Source organism: Ananas comosus, linkage group 3, assembly GCF_001540865.1.
Source record: "Ananas comosus cultivar F153 linkage group 3, ASM154086v1, whole genome shotgun sequence".
In the NCBI taxonomy this organism is placed as follows: Eukaryota; Viridiplantae; Streptophyta; class Magnoliopsida; order Poales; family Bromeliaceae; genus Ananas; species Ananas comosus.
Genome location: NC_033623.1, coordinates 10718035 through 10733518, shown reverse-complemented (window position 1 = coordinate 10733518; position 15484 = coordinate 10718035). Strand labels below are relative to the sequence as shown.

General features: G+C 32.5%; 2 protein-coding genes across 2 annotated transcripts; both read right to left on the bottom strand.

The window, feature by feature from the left end:
* LOC109707005 (sphingolipid delta(4)-desaturase DES1-like) lies at nucleotides 530-3413 on the bottom strand. The gene is made up of 2 exons (XM_020228035.1): nucleotides 3096-3413; nucleotides 530-1626 (listed from the first exon to the last, which is right to left on the bottom strand). Exons 1-2 carry the CDS (start codon nucleotides 3258-3260, stop codon nucleotides 787-789), a joined length of 1005 nt encoding a protein of 334 aa, XP_020083624.1. The 5' UTR covers nucleotides 3261-3413; the 3' UTR covers nucleotides 530-786.
* Nucleotides 12352-14982, bottom strand: LOC109707809 (ESX-1 secretion-associated protein EspI-like). The gene is made up of 3 exons (XM_020229338.1): nucleotides 14958-14982; nucleotides 14335-14723; nucleotides 12352-12789 (listed from the first exon to the last, which is right to left on the bottom strand). Exons 1-3 carry the CDS (start codon nucleotides 14980-14982, stop codon nucleotides 12352-12354), a joined length of 852 nt encoding a protein of 283 aa, XP_020084927.1.

Below are 15484 nucleotides of genomic sequence, written 5' to 3'. Positions count from 1 at the left end.
AAAAAAATACAGATAGCAGATAAAAAAATAGATTTAAACTACAGTGTAAAGAACTAGAAATTGATAAAAAAAAAAAATGATAGTATAATGCTGTATTTGAAATTAAAAATAATAGTAAAGCACAATATAGTAGGGTGTACTTAAGCCATCTAATCAATTCAATTCAATTTAATCTTAATTTAAACTTAGAATTATTCATTGAATTTTAATTTTTATAATTTCTAATATAGTAGTTTACTTTGAAATAGACCAATCGGGGATTCAAAATCGAATTGGGCAATAAATAAATTTGGGCAGTCCAATTCCAGAGTAGAATGAAAATCTCCGGAATAGCATGAAATGGAAATCGAAACCTGATTCCTATAGAAGAAACAACAACTATCGAAATCAATGTATCCTATTGAGATTTTATAGTTTAAAATAGGCGAACCTAACATGCCCTTACAAAAAAACAAAAAAACAAAAACAAAAAAAAAAAAAAAAAAAAAAAAAACTAGTGTCAAAACCTACTTTAAAAAAGGAGACACCATGAAAATTTAAAATGTAAATCGTTAACAATAGCTTTTCTCCTGGAGAAAAGCTAAGAATTTAATACAACTACATGAAATGAAAAGAGAATGAACAAAAGAAGAGGTTTTCCATCAAGTCTCAATTAGCTTCGCTAAACAAAACTGCAACAGGTTAAATCATATGGTCCCAGAACAAATGTTTGGTCACCACACGCCGAAAAAATAAAACAAATAACAAATCGAAGAAGATCGAAAGGAGCAGCAACTCGGCGATCCCCTACTCGTCTTTCTTGCTAACTCCGGTATCTTTCGACGACTTCCTCTTCATCCGGCTAAATGGCCCCACCGTCCGATCCATTACGTACATGAAAATCACCTGGCTCCAAGACCTGTAGGCATTCAAGTTCTCGTAGTACTCGGGCGCAATCTCCTTGACCTTGTAAAGCCTGCTCCCCGGTATTCTAGGGAAATCGTGGTGCTCGTTATGGTACCCCACGCTCCACGTCATCAGATTCAACGGCCCGTAGTACGAATACGTCTCCTGATCCGGATTAAACACATAGTGCTCGGAGATAAAGTGACCCGCCATCGGGTGCATACCGCCACCGACGAACGTCGCGAGTATTAGATAAGCGAAAGATTTCCAACCCCAGAAGTAGACCAAAGAGGCATCGAGGGTGAGCTGGATTGCCAAATTGGTGAATTCCCACAAGCCAGGGGGTTTAGGCTTGAGGAAGAGGGGCCGGAGAGCGTAAAAGAAGAGCTGGAATACGACCCAAACGGATTTTGCAATGGCGTTGGTGACTACACGGGCTTCGGCAGAACTCGGAATGTCCATGTCGATCCCGTCGACGCCTTGAAAGCGGTGGTGTTCCAAGTGGTATTTTTGGAATGTTACAGACATGGGGACGCCGATGGGGAGGTTGGCGAAGATGCCGAGCCAGCGATTGTAGCAGGGGGTCGAGAAGGCGAGGTTGTGGCTGAGCTCGTGGATGGCTAGGAAGAGGTTGTGGTTTAGGAAGGAGCCGAAGAAGTATGCGACTGTCAATATCTTCAGCCAGCTCGAATTGTGGAGGTAGGTCGCAGTCCATAGCTGAACAAATACAACCGCGCTTATCTGCATCAAAGATGTCAGATAATAAGATTCTATAACAGATCAAAAGAAAGGAAGGATATAAGTTAGCGTCGTGAAATTTGTTTCGAAATTTTAGCAGTTATGGTCATATCCATTTAGAATTTTGAATATTGTACTACATTACAGATCTATTATTCTCCGAATGTAGTATAATAAAGCATGATATCACAGATAACTAACAGAATAAAGGCTATGTTGTCAATATGAATAATTAACCCACAAACTTGATGAATACTCGAAGAAAAGTAAACGCCAAAACACGACTCAAGTTAAAAAAGGCTCCTTATCATTACCAATCAAAAGGCTTACTCATAGCTAGTATAAGCTATTGATTACCATTCAATACTTAAAAACCAATCAATCAGAGAACCAAAAAAGCAAGACACTCTTCTCCTCTCTTGAAAATTTTGTCCTCGTCGTAATAAAAATTCCGTAGGGCGCATCCTGCATTACTGAACCGGAAAGAAACAATAAAACTGCACCCAAATATTTTGAGACACTGATGAAGCCCCAGAAATTCAATCATATTATCAGTTTTAGGCAAAAATATATGGCAAGATCAAGAAAATGAACAAAATTTGAGGAATATATACTATGGTGCTAAGGAATTAGTATAAGCTATTATATTTTGTTGCATTAAATCTAAGCATTGTCCAGCATTGTCAATCGATACCGTCAGATTTCAGAGTTTTACTCCATAAACTCAAGACCCACATCATCTCCCCTCATTTCTTACCCAAGAGACTATTAATGATATCGCGTTCTTCAAATGCAACAGCTTTGATCCTTTAGAGCTCCCCAAAAGCCCGAACGCAGTTTTAAGTTCCGCTGCTCTGATGCTAGTTTTTGGCATTTGAAGTAGAGCATAGCTCTCCAAAAGCACTTTTGAGATTACTCAGGGGTCTAAAGCCTCAAAGAGGTCGCGAACAGTTTCCCAAATCAGGCCTAAGACTCGGAAGATCCCAAAAGAGGAGATAATCACACAAGACAAAGCTAGTGCCAAGGGATTGGGCGTTACAAATCATTTTACTCTGTTACTCTAACACACAATCCACCAAAGAAGATACAATCGGTTTTCTAGCTCCTTCTCCAAAACTCCAACCATAGCATCACCAGATTCACACCTGATGAAGCAAATCACGAGCAAATCCAACGAAACCCAGGCATCAAATATCACCGAAAGATCACATTTTTTCGAACCTAAGCCTAAGTTTAAGCAAAATCGAACAAAAAATAGTGATCACAGATCACACATTTCCGAATCTAAACGCCAATTCGAGCGAAATCCAACAAAACCCAGTAATAAAAAAATCACCAAAAAGGCCACATTTTCCCGAATCTGAGCACAAATTTGAGCAAAATACGACAAAACCCAGGCATCAGAAATCACGAAAAAGATCACATTTTTTTTCCGAATCTAAACCCAAATCGGAGCAAAACCCAGGTCTCACCTTGAGAAACGCCAATGGATCGGGGCCGAAGAGCTCCTTGATTTGGGGGTATTGGGAAAGGATCTGTCGCCTTCGCGAGGCGTGGGGCTCGTCCGTGTATGACCAGAAAAAGTCCGTCGCCATTACCCCTTCCTCCCTCTCCTCCCCTTCCCTCCCCATCCCCATTGCTCTTCCTCTCTCTCTCTCTCTCTCTCTCTCTCTCTCTCAACAATGGCTCCTCGTCTCAAGGATAATGTAGCGGAGAGAGAGAGAAGAGGAGGAGGAGGAGGAGGAGGAGGAGAGAAGGGATTGAGAATGGGGAGGCATTGGTGGAGGAGATGCGTTGTGTGGGCTTAAATAAGGAAAAGGGCAAAACCAAACTAAAAATAAAAATAAAAATAAAAATAATGTAATAATGAAAAAACGACCCCGAAGGAACCGGGGTCAACAAGGGGTGGGTTCTCTTATAATTTGTATGGTAATGACTCCTCAAAAAAAATTAAAAAAAAAAAATTGTAAACTTTTTAATAGTTTTTATTTTTAGATAAAAAATAAAATAAAAAATAGAAAAGTTTTTTTCTAATAAAATTTGAAAATAAAAAGTTAAAAAAATTTATTTTTTCTGATAATTAAATGAACAGAAAATAGTTTTTTAGGTAACAAAAGTTATTTTCAAAACTTTGTAACGAAAAATCAAACACCCATGCATCTCAAGTTTTAAAAATTTCAATCCCTACGAGTAATTTAGAAGTGAAATTTTTTGTACAACACAATTTATAAAAATTATATAGATTTTTGTACATAGAGCGATCATCTATATCATCATCCAAAAGGGCATTGAGATGTATTATGTATATGTAGTATTTTTCTTTTTAAGGAAACAAGCTCGTCTAACATGCTACTACTTGGGAACAAGAAAATGCTAAAATGTGAAATATCCAATTATTACAAAATTATTAGGGGACATGGACGATCAAGATTCATTAAATCGGATCAAATTCAATTATCAAACTATATTATTTATAAACATTTAAAATTATCATGAATGAAAGAATTTTTAAGTATCTAACCCTTACTTATCTAAAGAATATTGGCATTTCAGTATTTAGTTCCCATAATCATGTTATTTTAGTTTTACAAGAATATAAAGTGGTGTATTATTTTGTTAATTAATTTTAGATAATGTTAGCAATAATGTGAACATTTTTGTTCTCTTCAATAATCATAAGAAATTTATTTTTCGGTCATATTGAAATAGCTTAGCTTAGCTGAGAGAGAGAGAGAGAGAGAGAGGGAAATTTAAGTTTTTAGATTAGAAATATGAAAAGATAACGAAAGAGCGAAAGCTTAGCTTAATTGTCACCAAAAATAAGGCTCAGGTAGAGATGCTTCAAACAAACGGGAAACACACATTAAGTGCGTGTTTGGTTTGAAGTCGAAATCGTAATTAGAATCGAAATCGAAATAAGCTAGGATCGGAATCGGAATGACTCATTATCTAATTCTATTTGATTCATTACCTGAATCGGAATCGGAATAAATCATTCTCGGTGTTTGGTTCAGATAGATATAAAAAAAGTAATCAAATTAATATACTAACTTTATCTTTATAATATATTAATTTAAATGCAAACTGAAAATTAAATATTAAAAATTTACATCAAAATTTTGAAATAATATCAAAATTTAAATTTTTTAAAAAATTAAACTTTGAAGTTTGAGTGGAAATTCAAAATATAAAACTAAATTTTGATTTATTCAAATTCAAACTTGAAATTATAATTTAAATTTTAATTTGAATCCATAAATTTAATTTAAGTTGTAAATAAAATTTGAATAAAATTTTATATAAATTAAAATTTAATTTAAATTCAAATTCATAATTTAGATTCGAAATATTTGATTTAATTTAAATTTTTAATTCAAGTTCAAATTAAAATTTTAAATTATATATTTAATTTCTAAATTTAATCTCATATCTTAATTAAAAAAGTTAAAAAATATTCATTCCGCCCAGATTCAACTTCCAATCCGACCTTCTAGACCGGATTGGAAAAAGAGGCGATTGAGGGATTTCCATTCCATTCGGGAATCGGAATCGGAATGGGACTCCCGTATATCAAACGCCTATAAATGGATTCGCCCATTCCGATTCCGATTGCGGGGTAAAAAAGAAGTGAACCAAATAACGCCCTAACAGTACTAAACTTAGATAATATGGTGGTTAAAAGTGTACTTTTTATATTATGGAAGACTAAAACTTTAAAAGAGTTTTTATTTTTTCTTTTTTTACACTATAAAATTACAGTTGTAACTCTCACAAAAAAAACATGTAGCTATATATTTTTTCTTTCGCGATTACAATGACAAATTTAAAGTATTGGAGGAGAAAAAATTATGAACGTTTTAAAATTTTTAGACCTTTCAAAAAATAAATTTTGTATTTTTAACCACCGCATTATCAAATTTAACCTTAATGGAAGTTTTTATATGTGTTGTGGTGTTGGTGGGTGTCGACGTGAATATAAAATCTCGTGTACACCTAGAGATGTCAATGGGTATAGATACCCAAAATTTTTTTAGAATCTGAATTTAATGGTGCAAATGTATTTGCTGTTACACTGATATGATTTTAGATATGTATATAAGAAATAAAAAATGATATATTCGGATATGGGCATGAATTCTATCTTTACCCGATCCAAACCATCATATGTATAAATAATTGATATTACATTTGAATTTATATTTTACAAATTTAAATTTTAATATATAATATATATTGAAATATGGCAAGAGAGAAATGATTAATTCTTGTTTGAGTGTTTGTGTTGGAGTTCAGGTTTTTAATTTTTTTTTTATTGAATTTAGCTCTTTATATGTAATTTTAAACACTATCAAATTCAAATTTGAATTTCAAATTTAATTATCAGATTTAAATTGAAATTTAAAAAAATTCACTCCAAATCCCATCCATTCCAGTGTGGTGCCCAAAGTATGTTGGAATTTTATTTCCAGCTATTGGTCCAAATTACTAAACTGGAATGTCAGCATCATTCCAACAACATGTCACGTGAAGGGACCAGCGGCTTAAAGTTATGTAAATCATCCCAAGTGATTCTCTCTTTATATGTATGACTTTTAAACATGGTTGTGGTTACATTTTATGGGCTTAATTTGGAAGCAGTTTGTTTTTTCTTCTCTCCAAAATAATAAATTCTTTATTCTAAATGCATATTTTTTCAATTTAAATATGTATAATATTTTCGCGCAGCAAAACACAAACTTTATTTCATTTTTTGATAACTTTTATGGCTAAAAATTGGATCGTCGTGTTTTATATAGAAAATTTTTGCTTTCGGAGCGCTCACGTGTTAGAATTATAAATAATATATACAAGTGATTATTCAGTATATTACTAATTTTTTTTAAGAAAAAAAATAGTTTGTTACCTGCTTTCTTCAATAAAAATATAAATTAGACTAAATGGGTGAGACAATAGTGTCACAAAAAAAGAAAAAGAAATGCTAAATTATAAAAAACCTCCTTATTAATACTCACTTTTTTCACTTTCCTCTTTGTCCTTTGAAAATCTATACTTTACCCTCTTAAAAAAAGAAAAATGTTTACAGCAAGACACATTATGACAAAATAACCAAAGTATCCCTCATCCTCTTCGTCTCCTCCCCAATCCGCTCCACAGTCGCAACCTCTCTTCCTCCGTTCTTCGCACCTTCCTTGGCTTCACCTCCGACTCCATTTTCTTCGCCTGCTCCTCCGCTCCTCCAGCACCCTCGCGGCCCTCCATTTCGGCGACTATAAGGAGAAAGATCAAGGTGGACATGGACAGAGTGGTGGGCGAGTGTGAGGGCAAGGCTGCGGCGAAGGATGAGGTCATGTGTTTGGGCGAGGGCGAGGTGGCGGCCGAGGACGTTGGTGAGAAAAGATGAGGATTTCAGTAGTATTTTGAATATAGAAAATAAAATATAAACGGAACTCTAACGGAATACTAACGACGAGGGCCGAAATGAATATTTTTCATTTTTTAAAGAAGCAAACTGTAAATTTTCAAAAGACTGAAAAGAAGAGTAAAAAAGTGGATATACATAGAAAAAATTTCTGTAATTTAGCCAAAAATAATAAAAAAGTTTGCAGATTAGGATACATCATGTGCCTGCCTATGGTACAGTGTTCTTGTATTGAATACGTTCACAAATAGTTAGAAAAGAAATCCACAGCAAGCAATTACCTCACCAGATATCTAACAAAAAAATTAATCAACTTTTCATCTAAAATTATCTCTAGCCTGCGGAACACCCTTCTATCATTGTGACGGCCAAAAGTTGGAATCTTCTCCCAGGGCTTTTTTCAACTTCTATATACAGTGCCTATAAATTGTTTATTTTTAAGTAACTAAAATAAACATATTAGCTGAATTTAGGCCTTATTTGTAAGGATCCGATCTGGTAGTAATAATAATTCTCTCGTTAGGGGGACCCAATCATATACAGTTCCAGATTCACCAAGCAGTGATACCAAATATAACGATCCGACCTGCTAGCAAATAATAACTCGTTGGACCCAATCAGCTGCCCAAAATACTTAAGCCCAGTTATTATTACTAGTGTGTCCGTTACTTATAAACACATCAGACTCTCCCACATCATCCGATGTGGGACTATTGAGATGTTACATTATTTACAATCTTTGTTATTTTATTTTTTAAAAATAAATTTTTAAATAAAATAGTGTACAAGGGAATATGTTTTTTTTTATAAATGGAATCAATTTTTTTTTGCTTTTTAATTTTTTTATACAAGTTGTTATTCATTATTTGGCTGTAGTGTGTTACAAGCTAATTAATTATGATAAGAAAAGATAAATCATTTCAATAGTGTATCAAATTGTATAGAATTAGCGTTAATTAAAAAATTAAGAAAACAACAATGATGTAAAACGAGATCTTAATTTATCTTATTGTAAAGACAATACTCAGAATAAAAGTCGCCCCGGTAAGACCATTGGAGCATCTCTCCGAATTTTATTTAGGAGATTTTTTTTATTTAGAAGAGGAGAAAAAAAATAGGAGTACTTTTTATTTATTATTATTATTATTTAAAGTTACGGAGTATGGTAGGTATGGTGTTTTTCCTGCATAAGCGAGTATCAACTGTCTAACGGCATCTCTCTACCAGCAATGCTACCTCTACACTTCGGTTTATAGTCTTACATTCTTAACTCGATCCGCTTACTTGTCTAATCATTTTTTTGTATTAAAAATTCAAAGAAATTTTTCAGATCGTTGGATGTAAATAGCGTGAGATATAGGGCCTGTTTGGCCTAGCTTTTGAAAAAATAATTTCTGTAAAAATGATTTTAGTTTGGAGAATTGATTTTCATGAAAAGCTTTAGAGCGTTTGGTTGAATTTAGAAAAAAATAATTTTTCTAAAGTAATTTTCTAAAGCTGTTTGGCAAAAAAATTTTGATTTTGCATATATTAATATTTTACTAAATTTTATTTTTAAAATAATTTAAAATTTAAATTTTAATTAAAAATTTAAATTTTAATTAAAAGTATAATTTTAAAATTTCAAACTTGTACAAAAATAAATTTGAAATTTCAAAATTTTAAATTTAAAATTTGAATTTTTAAATCTAAATTTCAAATTTCAAATTTCAAATTTCAAATTTCAAATTTCAAATTTAATTTTAAAATTTTAAATTAAAATTTCAATTAAAAATTTAAAAGCTTAAAATTTAAAAATTTGGAAATTTTGAAATTAAAATTAAAATTAAATCAATTTAAATTTAAATTTTGGAAAATTGAAAACTTAAAATTAAATTTAAAATTTAAAATTTTGGAATTGAAAAATTAAATTAAAAATTTAAAAATTTGAATTTTCAAAATCAAAACTTTAAATTTTAAATTTTAAATTTGAAAATTGAAATTTAAAATTTTAAAATTTAAATTCAAAATTCAAATTTTAAAATTTCAAATTTAAATTTTGAATTTTGAAATTTAAAAGTAAAATTAAAATTTAAAATTTAAAATTTTGAATTTTGAATTTTGAAATTTAAAATTTGAATTTTAAAATTTGAAATTTTGAGATTTGAAACTTAAATTTAAATTTTTAAATCTAAATTTTAAATTATAAATTTGAAAAGTTGAGATTTAAAAATTCAAATATGAGTTTAAAATTTCAAAATTTAAATTTAATGTTAAATTTATACTTTGAATCTAAAATAAAATTAAAATTTAGAAATTTGAGTTCAAAATCAGAATCAGTTTTGGAGAAACAGCTTTTTTTTGTTTCTGATTCTGGAGCTTTCAAAATCAGTTTTTTGATTTTAAAAAGTAGAATCAGATTTTCAGAATGTCACTTCCAAACGCTCTACTGAGCTCAAAAGTAATTTTGGTCTCAGAATCGCTTTTGAATAGCTAGGCCAAACACCCCCATATACTCCTCTATGGAATATACAAATCACAATTTTCTTTGAATATACCACAGGACTGACCACGCGAACAATCCAAATTTTTAATGAGCAATAAAATAGCTGATTGTCGGTATCCTTGTAAATACAGATAGTATTATTAGAAGATTAGTGGTATACTTATAAATATTTTTATAAAATTTTCTGTAAATATAAATATGTAAGCATGTCTATAAAAAGCTTGTAAAATTGTAAGCTTGGAATAGCATTACTCGTAGGGCATGTTTGGTTTAGGAGAGCGGGAGAGGAATTGAAATCATAATAGAAATGAAAATGGGTAGGAATTGAAAACGAATTGATAAAAATAATAATTTGTTTGGTCCATAAAAGGAATAAAAATCGAAATTAGAATCATTTCCAAGTTGAAATTCAAAAAAGTAAATTTTTATTCAAAATTTTAATCTAATTTTGAACTTAAAATTTAAATTTACAATTTCAAAGGTGAAAGTCAAATTTAAATTTAAAAATATTAAATTAAAATTTAAAAAATTAAAATTTAAAATATATTTTAAATTCAAATATGAAATTATGATTTAATGTAATGAATTTATATTATTTATATTTAAATTGAACTAATTATTGGTAGAAAAAAAAATTTCAGTCACTCTTGAATCAAAGTTGTCAATCACTATTGAATCAAAGTTAGCTACCACGATGGAGGTGCGAGTTACTTTTGAGAGATTTGAATTCCCTCCAAATGAAAATTGAAACACTAACCTCTCGATCCAAATACTAATAATGAAAATGACTTATTCTGATTTTCATTCCAAGCCTCAAAACACTTCAAACCAAACATGCCCGCGAACAGAATTGGCGATAGAGGGTTGCAAGTTCCACTGCTCATATGAGATGCATTAAATAAATATTTTGCTTGGGGGGACCAGGATAAGAATAGCTTCGAGTCATGATAAAGCCCTTAAAAAAGGGGTTGGGACAAAATTGGCCTGCGCACACCGACTCTTAGTCAGAATATATATATGTTCAGGCATTGCGGCCTGAACCAAATTTAGCAAATTTGATCGAACTAAGATCAAATCAAATAATTCAATCCCCATCCCGCCGGGCCTTTCTTTTAAGGGCCCGACCAAAGCGAACGAAGGAGTTGTCCAGTATTGAGACCTATTTAACGCTAGTAAACAATACCGAGTTGAGACACTAATAGACAATACAGAGTTGACGCAAAAGTAGACACGGATATGCTTATTCGTCTCTCCCTGGCATCAAAGAAAATTTAATGTAACAGAATTATTGCCATGTGCGAAACGTAATTATTATAAACGAAAACAAATAAAATATTTTTCTATCGTACCTTCTCGCAGTACATACTGCGATCTCCCCCACAAATCCTGAACAAAGTCTAAGCTGACAAAAACCTAGGTCGGGCCGAGTTTTCACTATGCGGAACAAACTATGAAGTACAACAATCTAGGCGAGCATCATCCTACAATCTATCTATGGGGGTGTTTGGCCTAGCTTTTAAAAATCGCTTTTGGGTTGAAAAGTAATTTTGGGCTCAATAAAGCGTTTGGCAACTTATTTTTAAAATCTGATTCTGTTTTTCAGAATCAGAAAATTAATTTTGAAGGCTTCAAAATCAGAAGCAAAAAAAAACTGCTTCTTGAAATCTGATTCTGATTTTGGACGCAAACTTCAAATTTTTATTTTTATTTTAAATTCAATGTTTAAATTTAAATTTAATTTTAAATTTTAATTTTCAGATTCATTTTTAAATTTTTAAATTTTAATTTTTAAAATTTAAAATTTAAAAAATAAATTTCAAACTTTAAATTTTAAATTTTTAAATTTTTAAATTTTTAAATTTTAAATTTTAAATAATTTTTTAAATTTTAATTTTAATTTTTTAATCTTAAATTTTAAATTTAATTTTTAAATTTAAATTTTAAAATTTTAACATTATTTTTTAAATTTAAATTTTTTACATTTTAAATTATTTTTTAAATTTCAATTTTAAATTTTAAATTATTTTTTAAATTTAAAATATAAAATTTAAATTATTTTTTAAATTTAAATTTTAAATGATTTTTTTAATTTAAATTTTAAATTTCATAATTTTAAATTTTAAACTTTTAAAATTTTAAATTATTTTTTAAATTAAAATATCAAATTTTAAATTTTGTACAATTTTGAAATTTAAAAATTTTAATTTTAATTGAAATTTAAATTTAGATTTTTAAATTATTTAAAAATAAATTTTAATAAAAATATTAATTTATGCAAATATCAAAAAAATTTTGCCAAACAGCTTTTTAAAATCATTCAGAAAAATCACTTTTATCTAAACTCAGCCAAAACGTTTTACAGCTTTTAACCAAATTCACTTCTCCAAACCAAAATCACTTTTTCAGAAATCACTTTTTGAGAAGCTAGGCCAAACAGGCTATATATATATATAAATATATATAGAAAGTTGGACTAGGCTACTATTAGTAGCAAAATCTCATTGTTGCTATCAGTTTTTTAGCCTTTAGATCAACTCTCTTCATTATTTCAAACCATTGGATTAAATACTATAACCTAGTGGGGAACCATTCACCCTAGGGGGACCACTCAACTCTAATCGACTAATATCATCCTAACCCCTACAATTTTTCATCCAATGGTTAAAAACTTGATAGCAAAAAGAGCGTTTTACTCATTACTATTAATAGTATTCCAACCTAATTTTTATATATATATATATATATTATATAATATAATATATATATATATATATATATATATATATATATATATATATATAATTATACATACTCTTATTATCTCTCAATAACTGAGACACGTGGCGGCGAGGGCTGAGGCGTTGGCGCGAGCGGGGGGCGGGGGCGCGAGCGGGGCGAGCGCGGCGCGGGGGCGGGAGCGAGCCGAGAGCGAAGAACGCGGCGCGGCAGGGTGGGACGGGTGCATGCGCTGCGGACGGACCCGAGCCGAGGGCCGGAGGGGCGAGGGCGGGCGCCGGCGCGGGCGCTGCGAGGGCCTGAGCGCGAGCGGCGCGGAGCCGAGGGGCGGAGCGCAGGGCGCGGGCGACGTCGGCGCGGACGCTGGCATAGGCGGGAGCGCGAGCGGCGCGGTGGGCAGGCGCGAGCCAGAGGGCGGAGGCACGGCCGCGAACAGGCGCCAGCGCGAGGAGCGCCGGCCCAGTGTGGCGGGGCGCGCGGCGCTAGGGTGGCAATCCAGCTCGCTGTTCGCGAGCCAGTTCGTGTTCTGCTCGAAAGAGTTCGAGATCAAATCGCTCGTTTAGTAAACGAGCCGAACACGAGCTGATTTTTTCGGCTTGTTTAATAAACGAGCCGAACACGAGCTGGGATCAGCTCGCTCGTGTTCAACTCGATAACGGCCCGAATACATATATTTTATATTATATAATTTATTTCAAATTTATATTTATATATATAAATAAATAATTATATATATAATGTATATTTTTATTATTTAATTTTTAGTAAAATAAAAATATAAATGCGAGCTCAATTATAAAAAGACTCATTTATATGTAAAGTTTTCAACTGTTAGATAAAAGTCTAATGAATAAAATTTTATAAATTTATTTTTTATATATGTTTAATTTAATTCTTTTAATTTATTGTTCGTTGGCCGGCTCGTGAGTCAGCTCGTTTATTAACGAGCCAAACACGAGCTGAATTTTTCGGCTCGATATTTTAACGAGCCAGCTCATGTTCGGCTCAGTTATTAAACGAACCGAACACGAGCCGGCCTCGGCTCACTCGTGTTCGGCTCGTTTACACCCGTAGCGGGCGCGCGCATGGTGGGCCCCGTGCGGACGGGGCCCAGTCATGGGAGAGAGGGAAGGATACGAACACTCTCTCTCTTGCTTTTTTTTTAAAACTTTTCTAACTTTCTTATTTTATAGTATTGTGGATCACATACAAAAAAATAAAATTTTAAGTTTAAATTTAAATTTAAATTTTAAATCGAATCCCTTCTTATTTTGATGCGTTATGGACCGCATATAGAAATTAAAATTTTGTATTTGAATTTAAAGTTTGAACAGAAATTAAAATTTTGTATTATGAAATTCTTCAATTGAGCATTAAATTTAAAATTAATTTTTTAAATTTCCAATCTACTTAAGTCTTTTTTATTATAAAAAATATATAAATAATTGTTAAATAGTTTAGGATGTTGGTATTAAATATAGATATTAATTTTTATTAAGAATTTAGATATAAATTGTACATAATATTATACTTTACGAAAGTTAGTTGCGAGAATCATATGAAATATACTAACTAAAACATTAGTACGCACCAGATGCAAAAAAAGATTTCTCTTCTCATTTCACTAACTAATGAGGGACTACCATGACTAATAAAAATTTTGAATGTACTCATTGCACAATTTATTCCATAGACACGTGGCGATGTTTGGAATAATTAGCATGGAGTAATTTTATTTGTATCACTCAAAAGATTAGAAATAACATAAATAACATTACAAAATTAGTAATATAAAAGCAAACAAAAGAGAACAAGGTAAGAAAATATTTAATAAAGTTGAAGAATTATTTCGAAATAGCTTATTGTTGAGAGAGCTTCTTATATTTTCTATGTTAGGGAGGATAGCTGCATTTATTTAAAATTGTTCCGTAATTTGTCCGTAACATTTCATAATTATCCTAAAATTAATTTTTATAACTAATTTTAGAGATTGAATTTTAAAATAACTATCCGCAGCATTGCGTGGGTCACTTAACTAGTAAAGATATATTATTTCTCAATAACTACACACGTGGTAGCGGGAGGCGGAGGCGCGGGCGAGGGCGCGGGCCGGGGGCGGGCGCGGGCACGGGCGCGGGCGGCGAGCCGATGGTGTTGGCGCGGGCTCCGCATTGGCGCGGACGCAAGCTGAGGGCCGGAGGCGCGTGGCGAGGCGGGCCGCAGTGCGGGGGCGGCGCGGCGCGAGCTGAGGGGCAGAGGTGCGAGCGCCGACGGGCGTCGGTGTAGGGCGTGCGTGAGGGGCGAGGGGTACGAGGGACGGATGCAAGCGGGCGCGAGGGGTACGATGGGCGCGGACGCAAGCGGCGCGAGGGGTACGAGGGGCAAACGCGAGGCGGCGCAAGCGGGGCAGGGCCGCCGAGGGCGCGGCGAGCAAGCGGGCGCAGGCACGACGGGCGAGGGCTGGCGCATGGGCGCGAGCCGGTGCGGACACAAGCCAGCGCGGAGCGGCCTTTTTTTTTTTTTTTCCCCTTTTCTAAAGAGACTTTCTTATTTTGTAGTGTTCTTGATGACATACAAAAAATAAAATTTTAAATTTAAATTTGAAGTTTAAATCAAATCTCTTCTTATTTCAATGGGTTGTGGGCCGTATATAGAAATTAAAATTTTATATTTAAAGTTATGAACTGGAAAGACAAAAATTGTACGGCACCTTCTCCATGCTCGGGGGCTTTGGTGGGCCCCCCAACGCGCAAGTTTTCTATTTAAATTTAAAGTTTTGAATTTAAATTTAAATTTAAATTTTTAAATTGAATCTTATTTTTAATTTCAAACTTAAATTTTTTATTTTAATTTTGATATTTCAATTTATATATAAAATTTATAAATATATGATTTGGAAATCAAAAGAAAAGCTCTTTTTATCCGGATGATTTTGTGGTTCCCACATTCTTTTTTTCTTTTTAATTGAGGGTCAATTGCACCATTTGTTCCAACCTTTGTACAATTTTTTTACTTTAGTCCCTAATATTTTTTTTTTGCAAACGCAATTTGAAATGTTTTGAAGTATGACTAAACACCAAACCCTAAATCAGACTAGATTAGATTTCGAGTTGTAGCCACCGTCTGCTGTGAAGCCTGTCTCGACGATTTTTTCGGATAAGTCGTCGGTATATATATATATATATATATATATATATATATATATATATATATATATATAT